Here is a 22,776-nt window from a genome sequence, read left to right as displayed (position 1 = left end):
CAGTACAAAGAGGAAAAAGAATTTGACAAACTATTCTGAAATCAGGTAGTATGGCATTCCTTCCTTACAATGGTGTAGCCAGACCCAGACCTCCTAGAGATCTACAGATTTTATATACCCATTCAACATATCTCCCCTCTGTGGAATCCTAGCATCTGCCCTTCTATCGCTGAACTCCATCCCTCCCCAGTATACCTTACACATGCCCCTGGTGCCTACAGCAATTCATTTTTGCTGCTGGACCCAGCCCCACAGGCTTGTCATATCTTGCCCTCACTGATATCACGTCCTATTTCCTATCTGATAGGACATGGAAAAGGGAAGCCTGCGGGGCTGGTGCTGGCAGCAAAAATAAATAACCACAGAGGAGAGAGGGTACTGTGGTGGCACTGCTAGGTGGGCCTGAATCCACCCATGCCCCCTATAACTATACCACTACTTCCTTAGATGAAGGATAGAGACGGAGACCCTATTGCATGTTGATTTCCTCAGTGTAAGAGGTGATAAGATACCAAGATTTTTGGCCATTCTACTGCAGTTTGCTGAATCGCATATTATATACTGTTAGGTATGACATATTTAGTCCACATCAGGCTTGTTCAAGTTCAGTCCTTGAAGGCCACAAACAGGCCAGATTCTTATGATATCTAATGAATATGCATTAGAGAATTGCATGTTCATTACTTCCACTATATGCAATGTATTTGTTAGGAATATCATATAACCTGATCTATTAGTGCAGGGGTGTCAAAGTCCCTCCTCGAGGGCCGCAATCCAGTCGGGTTTTCAGGATTTCCCCAATGAATATGCATGAGACCTATTTGCAAACAATAAAAGCAGTGCATGCAAATAAATCTCATGTATATTCATTGGGGAAATCCTGAAAACCCAACTGGATTGCGGCCCTCGAGGAGGGACTTCGACACCCCTGTATTAGTGGCTCTCAAAGACTGAACTTTGAGAAGCCTGATGTTCAATGTGACAAAAAATTAGTTTACTGGATTCATCTAACTTTCTCTTAGACCTCCATAGGAGGCAGCCAACAAAGATTAAGAGGCACCATCTAGAACCTCTTAAAGTTGTTTGTGTCAGAAGTACAAACATCAAGTGGTGTCAGGTCAAAACCACGGAAGACAAAGGCACGTGCCGACAACTGAGCGCAGCGTGGAGGCGCGCGCCGAAGAAAATAACTGTTTTTAGGGGCTCTGATGGGGGGGTGTAGGGACGGAACCCCCCACTTTACTTTATACAGATCGTGCAGCGTTGTGGGGGTTTGGGGGTTTGTAACCCCCTACATTTTACTGAAAACTTCACTTTTTCCCTAAAAACAGGAAAAAGTTAAGTTTACAGTATAATGAGGGGGGTTACAACCCCCCAAACCACCCACAACGCCGCCGCGATCTGTATTAAGTAAAGTGGGGGGGGGCCTCCCCAACAAAAACCCCCAGAGCCCCTAAAAACAGTTATTTTCTTTGGCGCGCGCCTCCGTCTTGCGCTCAGTTATCGACGCGCGCCTTTGTCTTCCCCGGTTTTGTTTATGAACCACATCAAGTTTGCAGTAACTTCCTTCTGCTTTTGTGAACTACCATTTAGAAGAGGTCAGGATTTCAGGACTTCCTAAACAAATATGCACGAGGATCTATTTGCACACAATGGAAGCAGTGCATGCAAATAGAACTCAAGCACATTCATTGTGGAAATCCTGAAAACCCGACTGGATTCAGGCCCTCAAGGACCGATGCTGGACAACCCCGATTTAGAACAAATTTTATGCATAGGAACATCAGTTAGAAAAAGATATATACACATAAGTATTACAGTGTGTCCTCACATAAAACAGTGACATTTAAGAAACTTTTTGTGGGGGGGGGAAGTTTGTTCATTTTTAGGCTTTTTTTTGTTTTTTGTTTTTTTTTGTTATTTTTAATTTTTTTAATTTTTTTTACATTTTTTGCAATTTGAAACAAGAGATTCAGAAAATATTTAACCATTTCTACAACAGCTGTCTTTGTTGAAAGGACAATAAATCCCTCCAGTTGGGACAAGTTTCAACAATATCATTAAAAGAAATAAGAACTTAAGGCCATAATTTTAGACACTGGCTTAGCAAAAAAGTAATGCTAGCAAAATTTAATAATGGAGAATCATATAGCTGCAAGTCAAAATATGGTTTTAAAAAATGTAAAACGTTATGCATGTTTTCCAAATCTGGTAACAGGCAAGCTCCCATGCTTTGGCATGTGTATAAAAAGGGAGTAGATTTTTTTTTTTTTTTTTTACATTGCATAGTCTTTACCTTAAGAACCACCAATGTTACCGGTTAAGAGTAAGTCTGATGGAGTTTTTTATGACACGGATACTATTTGTTGGCACAGGTGAAGTAGCATCAGGTAGCTCTTTGCTAGGCAATCTCTACAACAGAAAAGAAAACACAAATATTAAACACTACAAACTTGGTTTAAGTAAATATTTGAAATCTTCTGGGTATTTCCATTTAAAAGCTAACAAATACATAGTAACATAGTAGATGACGGCAGATAAAGACCCGAATGGTCCATCCAGTCAGCCAAACCTGATTCAATTTAAATGTTTTAATTTTTTCTTCTTAGCTTTACCCAGTACTGTGCTTGGGTTCCAACTGCCGAAATCTCTGTTAAGACTTACTCCAGCCCATCTACACCCTCCCAGCCACTGAAGCCCTCCCCAGCCCATCCTCCACCAAACGGCCATACACAGACACAGACCGTGCAAGTCTGCCCAGTACTGGCCTTAGTTCAATATTTAATCTTATTTTCTGATTCTAGATTCTCTGTGTTCATCCCACGCTTCTTTGAACTCAGTCACAGTTTTACTCTCCACCACCTCTCTCGGGAGCACATTCCAGGCATCCACCACCCTCTCCGTAAAGTAGAATTTCCTAACATTGCCTTTGAATCTACCACCCCTCAACCTCAAATTATGTCCTCTTGTTTTACCATTTTCCTTTCTCTGAAAAAGATTTTGTTCTACGTTAATACCCTTCAAGTATTTGAACGTCTGAATCATATCTCCCCTGTCTCTCCTTTCCTCTAGGGCACAGGTGTCAAAGTCGGTCCTCGAGGGCCAGAATCCAGTCGGGTTTTCAGGATTTCCCCAATGAATCTGCATGAGATCTATTTGCATGCACTGCTTTCAATGCATATTCATTGGGGAAATCCAGAAAACCCGACTGGATTCCGGCCCTCGAGGAGGGACTTTGACACCCCTGCTCTAGGGTATACATATTCAGGGCTTCCAGTCTCTCCTCATACGTCTTCTGGCGCAAGCCTCCTATCATTTTCGTCGCTTATTCTTATTGCACTGGAAAAAATGGTGATATGTCGATGGACTAAATATTTATTTAGCAGGTTTTATATATCATCTTGCTATGCAAACTTATTCAAAATTGTTTACAAAAGTCAAATTAAAAAATATATTTTAATAAGTAACCAGAAGTTATTTTTGGATTCCTATGAAGAGCCAACAAATTTGTTTCTCATGGCAAGAGGTAAACCATTCCACTTTTCTGGCCCTATTACACTAAAAAAAGCATTCGAATGCTAGGAGATTCACCAATGTTAACATCTCTAGAACTATAGTGCCTTGTGTCTTTAGATGACCCCTGAGATCGCAGCAAGGGAAATTGCTTAATCTTTAGGGCTTAAGTCTGTAACACCTTGAAAGTCAAAAGCAGAAGTTTAAATAAGCAGCTTTCCTATTGGTGCCAATGTATGTGGGGCAAGAGAGGGTATGCACTATCTGCTCTTGCCCAACAACCATCAAACTGAACCCTTCCAGACCATTTGAAATCTCTTATAGTTTTACAATAAACTAACTGGAAAGTCAAATAATGTGGAACAATAAAAAGACTTTCATGTAGGATTAAGTTGAAGAAATCAGGGGAAGTGAGGTTAACAGGAAAGACCATTGTCGACATAAGAGTGGAACGATATACCAGATTATTGGATCAGAGAAAACAAAGAGCTAAGAAAAAGGTTAAAAAGCAATGGAGACAATAAAGAGCCCTTTGGAACACAACAGGTAAGGGACTGGGCAGTAGAAGTAGAAGAAATTTGTAAACTAAATGAACAGTCTGACCACTAAGATTGAAACCAGGAGAAAACTGTACCAAAGATACCAAGTTTGGACAAAGTAGCTAATAACTGATGGTCAGCCAAGTCAAAGGCTGCTAATAATCTAAAGAAATAAAGAATGCAGCCCTACCAGATTCAGCTAACATGTATCTCATTCATAAGGGCCAGAATGGCAGTCTGTGCTATAACCTCTGTGGAACCCCGATTGTCTTGGATTTAAGGCATGAATTTAGTCAACAAATTGCAACAACTGTTCAAAAGCTAACCGCTCTTATCAATTTGGAGAGAAAATACAAGTTAGAAATCAGCCGGTAATTTTGGGGTTAAGAATAGCCCTAAGGTTAGCTTTAAGGACTGGGTGAACAAGAGCTTTTTTTTTTTCCATACAATGGGAACTGTGCCCGAGGATAAACTAGTATTAATCAAAATTAAGTGCTAAAGGCAAAAGTCTGAAGACAGTGTTAACTAGGGGAGGGGACTCGATCTAAACCAGTTTCTCAACATGTGGTACAAGCCACTTGTTGGGGGCATGTAGCACTGTGCAGGCCTCCTGCCCCCCTTCTTACTTAATGGACACTGTTGGAGAGCCCATGCATTCCTTCCTGCCCTCCAGTTGCATTCCCCCTCCAAAGTTGACCAGAAGGCTTCCCTCTGATGTCAGAGCTGACATTGGAGTGAAGCCTTCTGGGTCAGCGGGGCATCCCAGTTACCTCCTTCAGGACTGTCCAGTTGGGATGCTCCTTCCTGCCTTCATTTGCACAAGGATGCTGGCAGTGCTCTTGTATGCTGCACGTGGCTGACCCAGAAGCCTTCTCTCTGACATCAGTTAATGTCAGAGGGAAGACTTGTGGGTCAGCCATATGCAGCATGTAAGAGCCGCTGCCCATGTCCCTGTGCAGCTGAAGCCAGGAAGGAACAGCCCAGATGGACGGCCCTGAAGCAAGCAAGGGAGACAGGGAACATGATCGTGGGACAAAGGGAGAAATGAAGGAGCATATTGGGCCATGGGAGGGGCAAGAATTTGAGAAAAAGGCTGGAAGATAAGGAGGGGGCATGAACTTGGGACACAGAAGGGAGGGAGGAAGGGGGCACTAACTTGGGACATGGGAGGGAGGGAGGGAATAGAAAGGGAGAATTGTTGGGCATGAGTGTGTGAGTGAGAGGGAAACAGATGGGGCACAAGGGGTAAGGAAGGAAGAAAGAGGAAAATTTGGCATAGAGAGAAGAGTGAGGTAGAGATGCATGGGGAATAGAAGGATGAGAGGGAGAAATGTTGGATATGGTGAAGGAGAGGGAACAGACCGAAGGGGAGGAATGTTGGACATAGTGATAGAGGGAGAGATGTGGAGGGGTGATAGAAGGAAAAATGGGCATGGGGCTAGAGGGCAGTGGTGAAAAATGTACTGCACATGATCCGAGAAAATGAGAGAGGGAGAAATGTTGGATGTGGCAGTAGAGGGAGTGGGAGAGATGTACTCTGGATCTCTCTCTTTCCCCACTCCCTTTGCAGCAAGGGAGGGAATGAGAGAAAGAAAATGGACAGTGGGAGAAAGAGGAAGACACGTTGCCAATAAGGGTAGAAGAGAGAGGAAGAAAAGTTGGACTCATGGAGGGACAGAGATGTTGGTTGAGTAAAGGAATGAGGTATGGAGGAGAGGAAGCAAAAAGAAATATTGGATGCACAGTCAGAAGGAAGTGAAATCACTCATGAAAGACTCATGGAAGGAAGAAAGTCAGAAGGAAGTGAAAGACTCATCAAATCACCAGATAACAAAGGTAGGAAAAATGATTTTATTTTCAATTTAATGATCAAAATGTCAAGTTTTGAGAATTTATATCTACTGTCTATATTTTGCAATATATTTGTCTATTTTTCTATAGTTCTTACTGAGGTGACATTGCATATTTTAAAGTCATCTGCCTTGACCTCTTTGGAAACCCCCCCCCTTGAATATAAATGATAAATTAATGTTTTCTCTGTGTACAGTGTGCTTTGTATTTCAATTTTGTGGTTACCATTATGTATTAATAAGATATTGTGTGTATATGAAAAATGAATGGAAGAAATTGCATTACAATTAGTATTATTGTGGGGTTAGGGGCAGAGCTTAGGCGGGAGTACTCAGTTGATGTGTTAGACTTGGGGGGGTAGTACTTGGCTTGAAATTGAAAAATGCTGATCTAAACCACAAGTTGTGCATCTGATTGAAGGGATTCAGATATTTATCTAGAGAAAGAAGAGAGAATGACTATCAATTTGATAGTGGTAAATTGAAGAAATTAATGGGCTGCAATCTTTGGTAGAATAAGTAATTAGGAAAAGCCATCTGAGTTGAATAAATTACTACCTTGTGACAGCGGTAGTAACCCGGACAACTGCAACAATCTGAGCTTCCCTCCAACTAGCAGATTATTCTGTATGGACATAGGAATATTGGCTACATTTTCATTGTGGAAGTCAAAACCTCATCTGCTCCTGTGGTTACAGGAACTAGTTGGGGCTTTTGGGCCTTCTGCTGTCTTCTGTGAGAACTTTGTCCTGCAGGGATGTGCAAGAGTAGAGGGCAAAGAGTAGAGGGCAAAGAAGTTCCTACTATTCCCAGATATACTATGGGAAGAGGAAGTCAGGTCAGAAGTTGTCCCGGAAACTGATTTAATAGTATCACTATGGTGTCTAATCAAAATACCAGCATCATACACCTTGTCTCTAAAAAGATTCTCTCCACAGCCATGGCACAGTAACGAGCTTTTCCTGCATATTATACCTGGAAGTTAAAACAAATTATGAACATTCACAACTGCAGATAAAACTGAGCTAGACTTATCAGTACCTGAAATCTGGTTATGCCAATGGTAGGTATTGGCATAGCTTCTTCTCCAAGATTATCCTACAAAATAAGCAGATCTCTTAAAATGTTTATATCAAAAAGTCATCATTACACCTTTTACATCAAACTAAATGTACTTTAGAGTCAGGGAGATAGTTACAGACCTAAAATGCACCGACAGCACTATATAGTCATTTCTCAACTAGTTTCCTCACTGTGGTTAACTAGGCAAGTGTATTACAGCATCATTACCAAATGGGTTTAAAGATACAGCTCATAACAGTACATGTAGTTTTTTATGATTAATGAACCCCAGTTTTGTCATTTTGCTATAAACATACCTCTTGAACTTCATAAGATAAAGTCATTGATGTTTTGGAAACAAAAGCTTTTTACAAAAAGCTTCTCAGATACAGTCTTGTGAAAAAATTAGGACACCCCATGAAATATTTATTCTTTCTTAAGAAATAGTCACATATCGATGTCAAATCTTTTAAATTATTTCTGGAAAAGAAAGTGATGTAATTGCAGGTACACAACAAAATTTTTCCTTGATTTACTCATGAAAGATATCCACAAAAATGTATATTCTAACTTAGTAACATAGGAAAATAGTAGATGACAGCAGATAAAGACCCAAATGGTTCATTCAATCTGCCCAACCTGATTCAATCTAAAAATTTGTTGAGGAGGTTTTTTTTTCTCTCTCAACTATTTCTGGGCAAGAATCCAAAGCTCTGCCCGGTACTGTTCTTAGGTTCCAACTACTGACATTTCTGTCAAAGCTCACTCCAGTCCATCTACACCATCCCAGCCATTGAAGCCCTCCCCAATCCATCCTCCACCAAACGACCATATACGACAGACCGTGCAAGTCTGCCCAGTACTGGCCTTAGTTCTTCAATATTTTCTATTTTCTGATTCTAGATCCTCTGTGTTCATCCCACGCTTTTTTGAACTCCGTAACCATTTTAATCTCCACCACTTCTCTCGGAAGTGCATGCCAGGCATCCACCACCCTCTTCGTAAAGAAGAATTTCCTTACAATGCTTTTAATTATGTCCTCTGGTTTTACCACTTTCCTTTCTCTGGAAAAGAATTTGTTCTACGTTAATACCTTTCACGTATTTGAACATCTGAATCATATCTCCCCTGTCCCTCCTTTTCTCTAAGGTATACATATTCAGGGTTTCCAGTCTCATATACGTCTTTTGGCACAAACCTCCTATCATTTTTGTCACCCTCCTCTGGACCGCTTGAAGTCTTTTTGTGTCCTTCGACAGATATGGTCTTCAAAACTGAACACAATACTCCAAGTGGAGCCTCACCAATGACCTTCTACTGGTTATGCCTCTGTTTATACAGCCCAGCATCCTACTGGTAGCAGCCACCACCTTGTCGCACTATTTTTTTGCCTTTAGATCTTCGGACACTATCACCCCAAGGTCCCTCTCCCTATCTGTGCATAATCAGCCTCTCACCTCCCAGCATATAAGGCTCCTTCTGATTATTAATCCCCAAATGAGGAAACTGAGAAATAAATTAGGACACTACATCCTAATAGCTAGTTTTACTCCCTTTGGCTGAAATAATTGCAGTGAGACGCTTCTTGCAGCCATCTACCAGTTTCTGACATCGGTCTGAGGAAAGTTTGGCCCACTCCTCAATGCAGAATTCTTTCAGCTGTGAGATGTTTGAGGGGTTTCTTACATGTACAGCAGGGATCTCAAAGTCCCTCCTTGAGGGCCGCAATCCAGTTGGGTTTTCAGGATTTCCCCAATTAATATGCATTTAAAGCAGTGCATGCACATAGATCTCATGCATATTCATTGAGGAAATCCTGAAAACCCGACTGGATTGGGGAAATCCTGAAAACCCGACTGGATTGCGGCCCTCAAGGAAGGACTTTGAGACTCCTGATGTACAGGCTGTTTCAAAATCACCCCACAGCATTTGAATGGGATTAATAAAGGCTCTAACTCGGCCACTCCAGGACTCTCCATTTCTTAGTTTTCAGTCAGTCCTTGGTGGATTTACTGGTATGTCTTGGGTCACTATTGTGTTATAGGGTCCAGTTCCGCTTCAGCTTTAGTTTTCTTACACATGGACTCATGTTCCTCAAGCACCCTCTGATACACAATAGAATTCATGGTGGATTCTATGATGGTGAGCTGGCCAGGTCCTGCTGCAGCAAAGCATCCCCAAATCATAACACTTCCACCTCCATGCTTCACAGTTAGTATGATGTTCTTTTCCTGGAATGCTGTATTTGGTGTATACCAAACATGTTCTCTTTTCTAGTGTCCAAATAATTCAATTTTAGATTATCTGCACATAGAACACTATTCCAGAATTCCTGGTGTTTGTTTACGTTCTCTCTGGCAAACTTCAGTCTGTCCTTGATTCTCTCTTAGAGAGCAAAGGTTGCCTCCTTGCACACCTTCCATGCAAGTTAAATTTGTGTAGTCTCTTTCTAATTGTAGAGGCACGCAATTTCACATAAACAGTAGAAAGAGCCTGCTATAGGTCCCTTGATGACATTTTAGGGTTTTTGGAGACTTTTTAGCATCTTGTGGTCTGTTCTGGGGGTCAACTTGCTTGGACGGCCAGACCTTGACATGTTGCAGTTGTTTGAAAAGTCCTCCACTTGTACACTATTTTCCAGACTGTGTAATGGCTAATGTCAAATTATTTTGAGATCTTTTTAAATCCCTTACCAGACTTATAAGCTGCTACAATCTTCTTTGAGGGCCTCAGACAGCTTTTTTGATCTCACCATGGTGTTCACTCTCACCGCAGCAGTCATGAGCATACCAAACTAAATGTCTGAGGTTTAAGTAGGGCAAACCTCCTTCAAAATGCTGAGTAAACGATTTTTTTTTTTTTTTTAAGTTCAATAAATTTTTATTGAGTATTTTGAAAAATACAAGGAGCAATTCAAATACATAAGAATAAGATAACGTTTTGTATATATATGATCTATAAATATAAAATTAATTATAAAGGACCATAGTATTAAGAAAAGCTCAGAGTAATGGAGTTGTTTGTGAAGACTATGAGAAAAAGATGAGACGACAGAGTAAAAATAAAAAGAGAAAGGAAAGAAAGAGGAAAGGTGGAGAAAAGGAAGGGAAGACAGGAGTGTCTACAAAGCAGAGCGTACATATGAATCTAAAAATGACCAGGGTGATTTCTTGCTTTTTAAATTCATGGAGATTCGGAGTGTGATTTTACTCTCATATGCATATGATTCAAGTCTATGATACATACATAGTGAGTTCCACCAAAACGTATAATCTAATAACGAAAATGATTTCCAATTTTTCAGAATGTGCATGAGAGCAGTCACAATCATGGTATCAATGAGTTTAGGAGGACATTTTGATTGCGCGAAGCAGGGATGTTGAGATCGAAGGATTATAATGTCCATAGAAATTTCTTCTGAGCAGTTAGTGATAGATTGTATGGTATTCCAAATTTGGGTCCAAAAAGAGCGGACTAAAGTACAATGAAAAAACATATGATCAAGAGTTCCCTCCTCTTTCAAGCAGTTCCAGCAAATAGAGTCAAGTTTTAAGTTGGCTTTCCACATGTGAAATGGGGTCCATATTGCATTCCACATAATAAAGAACACTGATTGTGAAACTCTAGAAGATAGAAGTGGGCGGTTTGATGAAGACCAAAAGAGTTCCCAATCAATGTCAGATAGCGGAATGGTGAGTATATTATCCCAGTGTTTCATAGATTGATATAAAAAAGTGAATAAATGATCTCAGAATATTATAGAAAAAAGATATAGCTTTTCCTTTTGATAGAGACCATAAAGACCAATGGTAGATAGTGTTTTTGGAAAACATGAAGTCATACCGTATATGCACAGAAGACAGCACTTCAATAAGTGAGATCCACTGTGAATAGGCAGAGGAAAGCAACAGGTATGTGGAGCAGAGTATATCAAAAGGAATTGACGTAGTGAGAGTAGACAATTGATGAGCAAACCATATACCTGCTCGCTGCCACCGTTTCCATGAAAGGGATTTGCCATGGTTTTGGATTTTGGGATTATTCCAAAGAGACATGAGTGGGCTTACACTAATTGAGATCTCAGCTATATTATCTAAATATAGAGCATGCTGCGTTGAATTCAACAGAGAATACTTTCTCAAATGTCTAGGTATTGATATCGTTAGTAAGCAGGAGATGTGTAGAGGTTTGCATAGAAAACACTCCATTTCAAACCAATTAGGAGGGTCTTGAGAAAAGGAGTCATTAACCCAGTAGGCTCCATATTTAGCTAATGAAGCAATATAATAATGATAGAAATCCGGGAAGTTAAGACCACCGTTAATTTTAGAGGCCTTCAGCTTGGCTAGAGCAATTCGAGGTTTTTTCTTGTTCCATATAAATTCAGATAGCTTTCTATTTAGCCACTGGAAAAATGATTTCTGGCATAAAAGAGGAAGCATAGAGAGAATGTAATTAATTTGAGGTGCTAGGGTCATTTTGATGGATGCTATCCTACCCCACCAAGACAAATAAAGTGGAGACCACCGAGATGTAAAGAATTAAATTTTTGATTTTAGATATATTAAGATCTTGAGCAAGGACCGGATTCTTGTGTATTAAAATCCCCAAGTATTTCACAGCTTCATTAGACCATGTGAATGGAAAGTTAGCCAAATCTGATTGAAGAATGTTATTATTCAGAGGAAAGATTTCTGATTTCTCCCAATTGACAGAATATCTGGAAAGTCGGGAGTATTGTTTGATGATATGTATAAGATGAGGAAGAGAAGATTGAGGGTTCCTAAGAAAAATTAAGACATCATCAGCATAGGCTGCTAATTTAAAGTTTCGATCAGAGGAGGGAATACAGTTAATTAAGGGATTTTGTCGAATAGCAGAGAGAAGAGGCTCCAACACTAAATTGAACAGTAGTGGTGAGAGAGGACATCCCTGTCTAGTGCCTCTGTGAAGGGGAAATTTATTGGATAGAGAATTGTTAATTAGAATACGAGCGGTGGGACAGTGATATAATGTTTCTATCCATTTCGTGAAAAATGAGCCAAAGTTATACCATTTCAAGACACAGAAAAGAAAAGGCCACTCCACTCGATCAAAGGCTTTTTCAGCGTCTATAGCTAGGCCTATTATTGGGTCTGTCAAAGTTTTAGCGTGAGCATTAATATGGTGAAAGAGGCGCAGGTTATCTCCTATATATCTTTGTTTGATAAACCCCGTTTGTTCCTTATGTATAAGATATGGAATCACTTTGGTAAGTCTTAATGCAAGTAATTTTGCCATTATTTTGTAATCTAAATTAAGGAGAGAGATAGGACGGAAGTTTTTGACCAAAGTGGCGTCTGTCAGGCTTAGGAATTACTACAATGGTGGCTTCAGTGAAATTAAATTGTTTATCTGGAGTGGAATGGAGGAAACCATAATATGTAAGGAGATGAGGAGCTAAAATGTTTTGGAATTGTTTAAAAAATTCGTTAGTGAAACCGTCCGGACCAGGGGCTTTCCCAGTCTGTAGGGAAGATATGGCAGCTTCTATTTCTGTTATGGTTATCGGAGAATCTAGTTCCAATTTAAGAGAGTCCGATATGGTCGGATGAGATAAGGAGGAAAGAAAGGAGTCTATATTTGATTCAGAAGCCGCAAATTCAGATTGGTATAATGAAGCATAAAAATTTTCAAATTGAGAAGAAATTAAAGATCTGGTTTTGACTAATTGTCCTAATGAATTTTGGATAGATTTGATATGTAGTCTTTTGGATTTAATTTTAAGGTATCTGGCCAAGGGGCGACCCATAAGATTATCTCCCATATAATGGCCAGATTTGGAGATGAAGATATCCTGTCTGGCTGTGAATGAAACTAAGGTATTATATTCATATTTAAGTTTTTGGATATTTTGGAGAATATTTGGGTCATGTAAGTGATTAGACATATGTTGTATTTCTAATGTTTTAATAGAGTTTTCTAATTCTTTTTCATTTATCATGGACTGTTTTTTTTTCCAAGAGGCAATTTTTATCAATTCACCTCTAAGGGTTGCTTTGTAAGCTTCCCAGACTATGGAAGGACAAACTTCAGGGTCTTTAGAGTTATTTTCAAAAAATTCTACTGTGAACGAATTAATTTTTTCAACAGTTTCTTCATCTAAAAGTAGGGCGTTGTTCAGTCTCCAAGAAGGAGATTCTTTACGTGGAGCCGAGATAGAAATATATAAAGAAATGGCAGCATGATCCGTAAGAGATTGGATGTATAATAGCATTGGTAAGATCCTGAACGAGAGAAGAGGATATGAGAAAGAAATCAATTCTCGAGTAAGTATTGTGTGGTGGTGAAAAATGTGAGTATTCTCTACCTTTCGGGTGAAGTAATTGCCAAGGATCTACAAGCGATAAGGCATCATTTAGAGCCTGAAGAGCTGTGAAAGACTTGGATTTGGAAGGTTTACAAGAAGAAGATCTGTCTTGGATTTGATTAAAGTCCCCTCCCAATATTAGAGAACAAGAACCGAATTCAATTAGCGCTAGCTGAATATCTCTAAAAAAATCCAGGTGATCTTTAACCGGGCCATATATATTAAGAACAACAAAATCCACTGAGTGCAACGCAGCATGTACCAGACACCATCTTCCCTCCGTGTCTGTTTTAATTGAATGAATAATGGGAGAGAGTTTATCTTTAAGAAATATTGAAACACCATTTTTTTTTTTGATGAGTTGCAGGGGAGTATAAATGAGCAGAATATCCCTTTAGTTGGAATTTCATGGCAGCAGCGGGTGGAAGGTGGGTTTCTTGTAAGAAAATTATATCTGGATGTTTGTTGAACACATAATTAGATATCTTTTTTTCTTTTAATGGGATGATTCAGACCATTCACATTAAAAGAAAAGACATGTAGGTCAACCATAATATATGATATGCAGTGGTGAAATAAAGTATATCCCCTTGGTCAAGAAAAAATAGCTGATATATTTGTAAAGTTAGGTAGACACTCCTGTCTAAGAAGAAAAATAGAAAGAGCATTAAAATAAGAAAGAAGAAATCAGTATTATCAGCATAATATAGTTAGAAAAGAAGTAAACCATAATATTATGCATATCTTAAAATATTTTAAGGGTGCTCCTATGAGCACAGAAGAATAACACATGTGAAGCAATTAACAAAATCCACACCTAATCGGTAATATAAAATGTGAGATTAGTGTGCTTAACTTTGTAGACTATACAAAGTATGTATTTCATTACATAGTACAGCGAGATAAGAGCTTATTGGCACAATCTGAAATATCAAAACTGGAATTGATTTGATCAGAGACCTCAAAGAAAACTGCACGACTGATGACAAGTAGAATTAAATTGTTGGGGTATTATTGATCATAGTCTCAGACACAGAGTCTATAAATAGTTGTGCGGCTACTTTGTCTGTGAATGTATGTGGTTTCCCATCTCTCCATATGCGTAAAGATGCAGGGTACACAAGTGCGAACCTCACTCCCCGACAATGAAGCGTGGAACATAGTGGCACCATTGCCTTGCGAAGGGTGGATACATGTAAGGAGTAGTCATTAAATAATAGTAATTTTTGACCTTCATATTCAAGTCGACCATGTTTCCGAAAGGCTTGCATGATGAGTTTTTTGTCTTTCCAGTTAATATATCTAGCAATTACTGTTTGCGAGCGGTTGTTATCCTCCATACGTTGGCCTAAGCGGTGTGCCCGCTCACATAGAAAACCAGTCACAGGGGTCACCAGGCCAAGTTGTTTTGGGAGCCAAATCTGAAAAAAATGGTATAGATCTTGATCAACACGGAGATTAGGTAGCCCCACAACTCTTAGATTATTGCGGCGTTGACGATTTTCTTGGTCATCCAAACGTATTGTCAATGTTGCCACTTGATTTTGCAAGGCAATCGCATTTTCGCGATCTTGCAATGTTGCATCTTCATTTTCAGACACCCTTTGCTCCACTGCTGCAATACGCCCAGCATGTGCTTCAAAACGATCGTCTACAGCCAACTGTAATTTAAGAAATTTATCTTCTAGGGCTGCGGTGACCATTTTCAAAATTTCTTGGGCCCAATCACCCCATTGTGCCGAGGTTAGAGTCGGTGACGTCGCCATTTTAAGCACTGAGCAGGATGATTTATGTTTAGGTGTTTTCGCCGATCTTACTGGCATTCCTATCTGATGCGTACTTTAAAACTGTTACACATATATGAGAAAGCTCTGTAGGTGAGTCAGAAATAGTTTGAATAAGATTTATTCTTAGGCACACTCTTCTACCCACAGCCGCAAATATACCTGTGATATACAGGTTCAAAGGAATGCAGCAAGCTCCCTGCAGGGGAGAGAGATCTCTGGTAACCTAGGCTGGTTCAAAGTCACTCAAGTGAAGCAAATCTAAATGAGATCATGTTGTGATGTTGAGCACATCTGAAAATGAGTTCATACTTCTGAGCAGCTCCAATAACTCCTGTATTTGAAGGGATGTTCGTGATCTCAGGTTTCTTACTGTTGAACAGCGCTGGAGAAATTCTTTCCCTTTTTTTTTTTCTTTTTATTTGTGCTGTTTTTTTTTGTATTGTTATTTTTTTTTAATTTGTGTCGGTTTCGCCGGAGTTTAAAATTCCAGGAGGCATGGAGGTGAAGGTCTCACATCTCTGGCGCACTTACGATTCCGCCATGGCATAAGACATGAACAAAACGTTCATCCGGGACATCAGTAGTCTGGAGATCTCAGGCCTCTTACTGCTGAGCAGCGCTGGAGAAGTTTTCTTTTCCTTTTTTGTTTGTACTGATTTTTTTTAATTTTGTGCCGGTTTCGCTGGGATTTAAGCGAAGGTCCCGTACAACTGGCGCATTTGCAACCTTGGCATGACCCAGGATATGAGCGACACCTTCATCCGGGACATCGGTTGTCTGGGTTACTCGTCTGAGATGAGTTGAGGGTTCTGGCAGCAAAAATATAATAGACTGTGTAAAACAAACAAATATAAAAGCACAGTTTTATTTGAATTAGGCGTGTGCAAGAGGAGCCGTTACGCCATCTGTGTGTTCTCCGTGGCGATCAGGCCACGCCCCCCTAGAGCCGACTACTTCTTAAAATTAACTCACAGTCCAACCGCCGCAGTCAGCACTAAGCCTCTTCTGAATCATCTGATATCAGCCGGCTGCTTCTTCAAGATAACTCACAGTCCAATTGCCACTGTCAGCACTAAGCCTCTTCTGATCTGTCTTTACTATTCAAATTTAACAAGCAAAGTCACACCTTCAGATGATCATTGGAAGTATTCACATCGAGTTCTCATTCACAGAGCTTGGCACTGGAAGAAATACCACCGAAGATGTAATGGACTGTCTTAAAAAATAACTTTTTATGATAGTCTTACACAGAGCTTAAGCTGATGCTGCCATCTTGCAGAGTTCTAGAACCCTCTCCCACGATACATCTGTGTGTAATTTGAGATACACTTGTGTGTGATTTAAGCCATTTAAGTGGGAGGATATTTGGGGGTGTTCTAATTTATTCCTCAGTCAGAATACACATTTTTGTGGATATCTTTTGTTTCATGAATAAATAATGTAAAATGTTTGTTGTTAACTTGTAATTACATTACTTTCTTTTCCAGAGATAAATAATAAAAATAAAGATTTGACATTGATATGTGAACATTTCTTAAGAAAGAACTGAATATTTCATGGGATGTCTTAATTTTTTCACATGAATGTAACTAGACAGTAAATTGTATTACAATTCTTATCTTTTGTTTATATAAAAAGTGTACTTGTATGAAACAAACTTGGTTCTTGTTACATCGTTCTTTTTGGACCCCGGTTAGATTGAATAAGTTAGATAATTCAAGGTCTAATAGATGCTGGCACTGTCATCTAGACATGGGAACATGTTTTATTGCCCTATGATTCTGATTTTTTTGGAAGTCGATTTGGGGACATAATAATATTCTAGAAGTTGTGATCCCTTTGACTTATGAAGTTGTGATCTGTGGTACTGTGTTATAGGTAAAGGATCCCTTAAACAAATATAAAAGATGACTTTTTAAAATTATGACGGATACAGCTATACAATTAATCACATGAAATTGGAAAAATTGGGACCGACTTAACTTTACATTCTAGTGGGCAAATTTATGTTTAATTTATAAATATGAGAAAATGAATGCTGATTTGTCAGGGAACACAAAAAATTTCAAATTAATATGGGGCCCATTGATGTCTTTTGTAGAATTATAGTTTATGTTGACATATCAATGCATATTCAGGGAAAGGGGAGGGTGGGGATATTGGTTTCTAAAATGAATTTTTATCTTCTTGAGGGTATGGGGGGGAGGGTATTTTTGGGGTTCTGATACCAGTTTCTAAATGTTTAATATATGGATAAGACATTTGTTATAGGGTACTTATTATAAGTTCATGAGACCCAATGAATAATTTGATAATATGGGGTGGTGGGGAGGGATTTCACTCTGTTAAGTCATGTAAGGATATTAAGTGTTTAACGTGTAAATGTCTTTACTGTTTTTACTTATTGAAAGTGTTAAAAATGAATAAAGAATATTAAAAAAATAAATAAATAAAAAAGTGTACTTGTAATTGTTGTTTCATTTTTTAAAATAAGGTTCAATTTGTAATCTGCCTGAACTGAGATATGTGCAGCAAATAAGTTTTTAAACACAGCTACAAAATTAGCATATTAACAAATTTTAGATACAAAACATTTTCTGGTTTAGGGCTTCATATCTTAATAAACTTGGAAATTTTAATAATAATTTTAAAGGGGGGCGAAGCATGACAAAGCACATGTGGGCAAGACAGCTACATACATAGCAGGGAGAGCCTCACACTACATTCCTGGCCATGAGTCCAGTGCAGTTACCTGTCCTCCACTTCGTGGGCAAGACAGTACATACATAGCAGGGAGAGCCTCGCACTATATTCCTGGCCATGAGTCCAGTGTAGTCACCTGTCCACTCCTGTACATTAAAGAATGATCAATAATTGGTAGTCTTATGTTGCTGATTGAAAGTTGTTCCTCAGTGCAGTAGGAAAGAAAATCTGGTAATCATGGGATGGAGACTCATCCAGGAGGGCTGTTGGTACTGCAGGGATGTAGTATCTTGACCACATCTGACTGCAGAGCATTTAACCCTTGAACTCCTCTAGGACAGAGGAGGAGCTGGCACCATTAGACAGTATAAAGGTCCAGATACAGCAAAAAGGTTAGTCATTGATATTAGCTTATGCTGTAGCTGACAGAAAACACCCAACACCTAGTACTTATTTTAAAAAAGGTCTTCTACTGCAAATAACCTATAGAATTCTTACTACAGTATCTTTCTTCACTTCTTCGTGGGGGGGAGGTTCTTTGAATACAGGATCAAGTCCAATCAGCTGAAAAAGAGTGAAAAGGAAAATGATTCAGAGCCACAAAGTGAAAACCAGATCTTTACAATTCAATGTTTCATGATCCTTTCCAAGGTGCTTATCATAAGTTTTTATGCTCATCTATAGTAGACATCTGATGAATATCTGGACCTAAAACCTTAAGCTGCTAATTTCTGGAACACTGAGCAAAAAAAAAAAAAGCAGTTGCTGTGATAAGGGTCGGATTCCCAATCACACTACTGTGTAAAGTTTTTGGTTTTTTTTTATTTTTTTAACAAAAAAAAATGTCCCAAAAATACTGAACAAATCAACAAACCACAAAGGGATGGTAAGAAAATCACAAATGGGGGACAAGCCCCTATAAGCGTTTTCAATTGTCTTATCATTGCACCATGAGATCTATGTGCATGCACTGATTTCAATGCATATTCATTGGGGAAATCCTGAAAACCCAACTGGATTGCGGCCCTCAAGGAGGGACTTTGAGATCCCTGGAACTGTGTCAAAATAAATATTTGTTTTGAAAGTGTTCATTTCCTTATAGGAGCAATCTTCAATAAGTAAAGATGCAGATCATTATGGTAACTTAGCTTGGAATATAGGTGAGGTAGTCAAGAAGTTGTCCTGCTGACAACCCGCTGATACAAGGCTACTAATACATCAATATACATACTATCATCCTCCCCAAACCTTCCCCCTCTGTTCTGGAAAGAATGTTAATGATATTAGGAAACAGCTAGACAGAACACTCCCTTCGTTCACACCAAACATATGGTTTCCACCATATCATAAACCTTCCTAATCTATGGTATTTCATAGCAGTTAACTTCATCATATGGTAGGACATAATCCATTTTTTGTACTACTTGCTCCTTGGAAGGGATAATCTCCTGACACCAGGCTGCGGTCAACACTAGGCATGCTGCAGTCACCAAAGCAATGAGGGGAGAAAACTTAGATGGTACTCCGCTCGGAGTCATATTCAATAGTGCACAACCCACCTCTTTCACAATTAGAACCCCACATATATCCGACATGATGGAGAATACCATATCCCAAAAAGGATCCACCTTAGGGCACGACCACCATATATGAACAAATGCCCCTCGAGTTCTACAATTGCGCCAACAAACATCAGGCAAGTTCAAATTTATCCTGTAGAGCCTATCCAGTGTGTAATACCACCGTTATAGAACTTTATAACCATTCTCCACCATATTGCTAGAGGTGCCACCATTTTGGAAGATGACAAGAGGCAGAAGCAAGTGAGCACTGTTCCTGCTTGTCAATTTGAGGTTGGGGGATGGGAACTGGGGGGCCCACTTGGACTTTAATGAAATACTGCAATCATCTGAGATTACCCTTTGGCTTCTGTGTTACATCACTGTTCTTCTAATGCTGAATCTTTATACCAGTCCAGGGCAGTAGTAACAGCAATGCTACTGCATGTTTGTATGTGGTCCACTGCATGTTTGTATGTGGTCCAGTGATCACAAACATGCAGTGGAGGAAATTCGGTGGCGTGTCATTAATAAGGTTGTTGGGAGGGATGGTGGGAAAGATTTGAGGAAGCTTAATGAGAGCTAGCAGAGACACATTTTTCTGTTGGATACTGTAGAACCCCACGGGTTGAATGGGGAAATTGAATGGACCTCACTCATAGGCTAAAGGTCGGGCCAATGAGAGTTAGGGGGTTGGGAACAGCTGATCAAGAAGGGAGGGATATTTAAACTCCGAGGTTGGACGCCGCGGCCATCTTTCTCTCATATTTACTGTAGAGTCGGATGACACGCACGCCCTCGGTGTGTAAATAATACTATGAGCAAGGGGGTAAGGCAAGATATAAGGTGTGGGGGGAGGTTGTTGTGAACGGTATTTAACAAGTTCCTTTCCACTGTTTATAGGGAGACCCTTGATACAGCACTGTTGGGTGCGAAACATGTCACTTCGGGTCAGACTCCCAGGCGTTGGCTGATGGAAAAGCTAAGTACATAGACAACTTTTAGAGAATTTATTTATAAAGAGAAATATAAAAATATAAGATTTATACAACACTAAAACATAAGTAATATAAAGGGGCAGCCAATGATGAAGTGCCACGTAATTCTTCCCGCAGGCATGAATTAACATAGCGGTGGAGTGGTGGGGCTGAGGCTTCCTTTATAGGATAAGGCCAACTTGACATATATACAGGTCCTATTGATGAAACTGATATATATTTGAGGAGACTTGAAAGATATATTTTAAGATAGTGCCATAGGATTACAGGGCATTCTCATGTGTGGCATCTAGGTTTGACGTAGAATTGCAACTAGTGGCGCTTAGTGATGCTTAAGGCAAACTCTGCCCCTGAACACTTTAGTGCAGCATCACTAAAGTACCACTAGGCATGTTTAGGGGCAGAGTTTGCCTTAAGCATCACTAAGCACCGCTAGGTGCAATTCTATGACAAACTTAGGTACTGGAAATGGAAAAATTGTGTTCTTACTGTTAATTTTCTTTCCTTTAGACGCAGCAGATTAATCCAGAGACTAGTGGGAATAGCACACATCTACCAGCAGGTAGAAGATAGAGAAACTGATTAACAGGTGGTCCTTTTGGCTGGCATGCCTCCTGTATCTTCAGTATTGCTCCCTGTCCAAGCAAGGAAACTGAAGAACCATGGGGTGGAAGAAGACGTACATAGATGGATCAGAAACTGGTTGGCGGGTAGGAAACAGAGGGTAGGAATGAAGGGCCACTATTCGGACTGAGGAGGGTCACGAGTGGAGTCCCGCAGGGCTCGGTTCTCGGGCTGCTGCTATTTAATATATTCATAAATGATCTAGAAACAGGGACGAAGTGTGAGATAATAAAATTTGTGGACGACACCAAACTATTTAGTGGAGCTCGAACTAAAGAGGACTGCGAAGAATTGCAAAGGGACTTGAACAAACTAGGGGAATGGGCAACGAGATTGCAGATGAAGTTTCAACGTTGAGAAATGTAAAGTATTACATGTGGGAAACAGAAACCCAAGGTACAACTATACGATGGGAGGAATGTTATTAAATGAGTACCCAAGAAAGGGACTTGGGGGTAATGGTGGACCTGACAATGAAGACGTCGGCACAGTACGCAGCGGCCGCTAAGAAGGCAAACAGAATGCTAGGCATAATCAAGAAGGGTATTACAACCAGAACGAAAGAAGTTATCCTGCCATTGTATCGGGTGATGGTGCATCCGCATCTGGAGTACTGCATCCAATACTGGTCGCCGTACCTTAAGAAGGACATGGCGGTACTCGAGAGGGTTCAGAGGAGAGCGATGCGTCTGATAAAGGGGATGGAAAACCTTTCATACGCTGAGAGATTGGAGAAACTGGGTCTCTTTTCCCTGGAGAAGGAGACTTAGAGGGGATATTTTAGAGACTTACAAGATCATGAAGGGCATAGAGAGAGTAGAGAGGGACAGATTCTTCAAACTTTAGAATAATAAAAGAACAAGAGAGCATTAGAAAAGTTGAAAGGGGACATATGCAAAACGAATGCTAGAAGTTCTTCTTTACCCAACGTGTGGTGGACACCTGGAATGCGCTTCCAGAGAGCATAATAGGGCAGAGTACGGTACTGGGGTTCAAGAAAGGATTGGACAATTTCCTGCTGGAAAAGGGGATAGAGAAGTATAGATAGAGTATTACTGCACAGGTCCTGGACCTGTTGGGCCGCCGCATGAGCGGACTGCTGGGCACGATGGACCTCAGGTCTGTCCCAGCAGAGGCATTGCTTATGTTCTTGTCATCTGGAACCAGATATATGCTTAGCATGTAAAAAACTTCTTTCCCATAATAAATTTCAAAGGTAACAGAATACAACTACAATAAAACTTCTGAAACTCGCAAAACAAAGCGAGAGCTAATATTCAGAAAGAGTGGGGGCTCTGCATTATCTGCTGCATCTAAAGGAAAGAAAATTAACAGTTAAACATAATTTCTCCTTCCTTTGCAACAGCAGCAGCTGAATCCAGAGACTAGTGGGAAGTAGCAAAGCAATCCTCAATCTGGGTGGAAAAGCAAACGCCATCTCTGCAATAACCAAAGCATCAAAAGTAGTGTCTGCATGCGCTGCCACATCCAACCTGTAATGCTTGGAAGACCAAGTAGCCACATGACAAATCTCCTCCAAGGAAAAATCTCTGGACTCGGCCCAAGAAGTAGCCATCGCTCTGGTGGAATGAGATGAAGTTCGTCTGGCAACCACTTCCCTGACATCAAGTAAGCAGAAGCAATGGTTTCCTTGACCCAGCGAGAGATTAGAGAAACTGGGCCTCTTCTCCCTTGAAAAGAGGAGATTGCGAGGGGACATGATCAAAACATTCAAAATACTGAAGGAAATAGACTTAGAGAAAGACAGACTGTTCACCCTCTAAAGTTGAAA

General features: G+C 40.0%; 1 protein-coding gene across 3 annotated transcripts in view; it reads right to left on the bottom strand.

The window, feature by feature from the left end:
* Positions 1-1,855: 1,855 nt before the first annotated feature.
* Positions 1,856-22,776, bottom strand: part of PAPOLG (poly(A) polymerase gamma) — a 144,952-nt gene continuing 124,031 nt past the window's right edge. For all 3 annotated transcript variants that reach the window (XM_033937949.1, XM_033937950.1, XM_033937951.1), the window contains exons 19-21: positions 18,302-18,367; positions 6,944-7,000; positions 1,856-2,412 (exon numbers count right to left, since the gene is read on the bottom strand). In XM_033937949.1, coding sequence (XP_033793840.1) covers positions 2,314-2,412; positions 6,944-7,000; positions 18,302-18,367 — 222 coding nt within the window. In that variant the 3' untranslated portion in view covers positions 1,856-2,313. The remainder of the gene's footprint in view (positions 2,413-6,943; positions 7,001-18,301; positions 18,368-22,776) is intronic.

Source organism: Geotrypetes seraphini, chromosome 3 (genome assembly GCF_902459505.1).
Source record: "Geotrypetes seraphini chromosome 3, aGeoSer1.1, whole genome shotgun sequence".
NCBI classification, from domain to species: domain Eukaryota; kingdom Metazoa; phylum Chordata; class Amphibia; order Gymnophiona; family Dermophiidae; genus Geotrypetes; species Geotrypetes seraphini.
The sequence above is the reverse complement of the archived record's forward strand: the minus strand, read 5'-3'. Positions and strand labels throughout refer to the sequence as shown.